The 3,928-nt window shown below is 37.3% G+C and overlaps 1 protein-coding gene across 1 annotated transcript; it reads left to right on the forward strand.

The window, feature by feature from the left end:
* The first annotated feature begins 289 nt into the window (after positions 1 to 289).
* LOC106081934 (uncharacterized) lies at positions 290 to 1,029 on the forward strand. The gene is made up of 2 exons (XM_013244209.2): positions 290 to 375; positions 486 to 1,029. The coding sequence occupies exon 2, from the start codon at positions 535 to 537 to the stop codon at positions 931 to 933; it is 399 nt and encodes a 132-aa protein (XP_013099663.1). The 5' UTR covers positions 290 to 375; positions 486 to 534; the 3' UTR covers positions 934 to 1,029.
* Positions 1,030 to 3,928: the final 2,899 nt, after the last annotated feature.

A 3,928-nucleotide genomic window follows, 5' to 3' on the forward strand; every position in this document is an offset into this window, starting at 1 on the left:
TCCCAAAAAAAGGGTCTTAAATTATTGAAAGGCCTCTACCATACACAGGAGGTGCCCTTTTTTACTTTTATGTGTAATTTGAGTTCTTCGCAAAATTCTCTTTAATTTGAGTTGTATTCGGTGTAATTTCACTTGGGTTGCGTTCGTGTTATTGAGGTCATTTTAAGTGGTATGCAAAAAATTAGATTTTCCCCGTAAACTGAACTTTGTTTTCCTTATCAGAATCTGCCGACCCTAATATACGCAGCTCTGTGCAAAACACCCTGTGAATATGTCGTTTAATCGAGTTGTCAAAAACACATGTTTGCAAATTAATTTCTTTCAAATTAATTTCTTTGTATAAAAATAACTACAGAAATTTCTAAAACAAAAAGGGTACACTTGAATATATTTAGATAAAATAAAATGAATAATAATAAAGTTTATCCTACATATGCAAAATACAATGACAGATGATGACTTGCAATGTTTTGTTGTCGTTGTAGGCTGTTGCTGCTCGCCGTCGTATTTGTATATAAACAAACGAGAGAAAGAATGACGGGCGAAAATACTAACCTAAAAAGTGGCCAAAATGATGTGGAAAAAGGTTTTACCTCCAGCCAAGGCCAGCTCCTGGTAGGAGAACAAAAATACACAGTACGTGCATTAAAAATGAATGGAGCCACAATGGTCTTTTTGAGTGCCAGTGAACCGGAATGTTTGGATGAAATGGCTGTAGCAATGAAAATGCCACAAGATGGTCAAATTATAGGTACAACCATTTTGGGAGCTCAAAGCATAACAGACTCACAACGATTGGCCGAGCAGTTTACACGACGCTATGGCCGTCAGTTTTTTGTCAGCTTTAATGTTAACGTAGATCGTATGACTGCACCTCTTTTGGATAAAGAATTGAGTGCATATATGAACAACAACCAGGAACTGTTTATTTGATTAACATGTATTTATTTTAGTTGCTGTAATGATTAATAACCATAAGAGATTCCTTAATAGGTACATTCATTTAAAAATAATAATATAATAATAGAATATGTACGTTGTTCATTTATCATAAAACCTTACATGGACATTTTAAAAGTATGGACGTGGGAAAATGACTAACCTTTACATTTATGAAACTTTCCACTTCTTATAGTGCAAAATTATAAATACGATTGAAAATACAGAGTAGCTGCAACGGTAGTCGGACAATCAGCGGTATCAAGCGTAGAGCCTCAGTGAGAGTCCGGGCCGGTACCGGCTCTTGCACAAATACTGAGTGCCTATCATGCACGCTATGACAAGGCGAGTTATTGGCGCCTTTTTAATTAACCAATGGCCACACTGTTCCCGCGGCGATCGGTCCTTTGAACCGGAACGAGCTTGCTCACCTACAGGAGCTTGAAGAGGAGCGCCACCTCCATATGAAAATGTGAACGCTTGGGTTCAAATCCTGGCGATAACATCAGAAAATATTTTCAGCGGTGGTTATCCACTCCTTTTGCTGGCGACATTTGTAAGGTGCTATGCCGTGTTAAAAATTCTCTCCAAAGAGGTGTCGCGATGCGGCACGCCGTTCAAACTCGGAGGTACCTTATCATTGAGCTTTAAATTTGAATCGAACAGCATTCAAATTTGGATTTGAATATGTTTGGTTCTTTTCTAAGGTTTATTTTTTATTGTCCATTGTTTGCCAATCCTTTTATTAATATTGGCATACAACATAACATTTCTCCATTCATTCATTCATTTCTTAATAATCAAACATCGCCCACCCGGGCTTTACATTGATAGATTAATACCTCATTTCTATGAACACCAAGATTTAGCTAAGATTTCAACTAATTTGTCAATAAGCATGCCGCCTATAAATAAAGATCGTTATGTCCTATCTATAAATGTGGCAAGAAATTGAACTTCCTTCCAGCACACTCATACAAACTAGCGGGGGACATCCCACTTCACAGCTCTTACATTCTATCTTTGGACTCATAATTAGTATTTGTTGTAACTTCATGTTCTGTGTGCGAGCATGCACCACCACCGTGGAGGGTCAGCTAGTGATGATAACATAAGCACTCCTCTCACTCACAAGTGGATGTGTGTGCAGTCAACAATTGTATTTATGATTGCCTCAGCCTCCGTCGCAGCCTGTGTGTGCATAAAATGCATTTTTATTTTTGTGTACGAACTGCTGATGCCTATAGCGATGACAGAGGGTGCCGGACCCCACGGACCTTTTGTTCCAGCATGCCACCAATTATGTGCTTTTATGATAGTGATTAGTGACGATGACGATTTAGTCAAATCCATTGTGCCTTAGCAACTGATCGCCAATTACCTGTTTTTCATTTCATTTGAGAAAAAAATTAAAAGTTGTAATAAAAAACCTTGCGGTATGTTTTGATTATTTGCAAGTTGAAGTGACGACGTGTGTTTTTGTTTCCATAAAACATTAAAAGAAAAAACAACAGATGGTATTAGTGTGATGGTTCTCAGAAAATGAAAATCTTGAAAAACGATTGAGGTCGAACTTATTTTGTTAAACAAATTTTTTGTTTTTAATTTTATTGATTAATAATGCTTTAAATTCTTTACGGTGTTTTTAATACTAACAATTTGCACCACTGCACGCCTGAAAAATTCAAATCATTAATGACTAACGGACTTCTACTACACAAGGAATTGATTCAATACAAAAAGTGCCAACGCAAATTGCTTATTTCCCCACAAAATTAAAGAACAGACGGCAATCTTCTCGCATATCAATGAGTGCTGTTCGCCTCAAGGTAAGCCAGCTGCTTTTTATTGTCGAGTGCGAACGGTGAAACCGCTTTGAGAAATTTTTAAATGGCTTAATACCTCACAAATGTCGCCTGCATAAGGAGGAGAAACCACCGCTGAATATTTATTTCTGATGATCCAGGATTTGAATATGTTGTAAAATTTTTAAGTGTAATTTAAACGTTTTTGTATTCAATTTCTTTTCATTAACGTTAATAATTATAAATTTGCTTCAAAATTGTGATTCCGTAGCTGGATAGAATATCCTCGTTTTGAGTAGATATTTATTTAATGAAAATTAAAATATTAAAAGTAAGTTTTAATTGAGCTGGCTTTAATTGGACAGCACTAATTGATATGAGCGAACTCCTCCTGTTAATCGGTATCGAGTTGTTTGTCGCAAAGTTGACAAGTTTTTAAGCCTAGTTATTTTCTCCTAAACATACCGCAAATGTAGGAAAACATGTCAGCTGTTCTGTTTTGCTTTATAAAAACACATGCAAACGATTACCGAATTTCTGGCGACCGTAAGCGCAAAGTAGAATTCAATAAAAACTAAATTTTACGTTCCGTTTTCGTGTCAGCTGATAAAATTTGAAGTTTGAAGAATTTTCAAAACTAAAAATGTATGTTTAGAAAACTGTTATTCTCCTATTCTATGATTTCTCTGTGAAATATTATCACCGTGAAAAGTTGGCCAGTCTGATCTGTAGTGAAAAGTAAATGAAAAAAATAAGACATATGTTATTACAAGAAGAGAGTAGGTGGTAAGTGCCAATACGGCGCTATCGTATCCACTTATCCATGTTAGCAATATGTCGTGAAACTGAGGTCTGTTCAATGAAGCCACACACTCCGCCAAAGGTCAAAGTGTCCTCACTGTACTAAAGCCCATGGCCTTGAGTTCCGCCATATACACAAGCTGATTTCGACCCAGCACGGGATGATTATAAGCACTACATCAGTTGAAACTCTGAGCCCTAATTTGTTCGGTGTTCACCGCCATTACGAGAGAGCTACCGGGCGTGTCCACAGGATGCGAACAGTGGAATGCTTCCTATACGCAGTAGCCGCAAATCAGTGGTATCGAAGGGAGAGTCTCCCGGGCTCTTGCTTAAATATTGAGCGCCTGTGATACTCGATGTGCCAAGGTGATTTATTGGCG

Source organism: Stomoxys calcitrans, chromosome 5, assembly GCF_963082655.1.
Source record: "Stomoxys calcitrans chromosome 5, idStoCalc2.1, whole genome shotgun sequence".
Classification (NCBI taxonomy): Eukaryota; Metazoa; Arthropoda; class Insecta; order Diptera; family Muscidae; genus Stomoxys; species Stomoxys calcitrans.

What these genes read in the sequence shown, in the direction of transcription:
- LOC106081934 (XM_013244209.2), top strand. Translation starts at nt 535, where the DNA reads ATGACGGGCGAAAATACTAACCTAAAAAGTGGCCAAAATGATGTGGAA.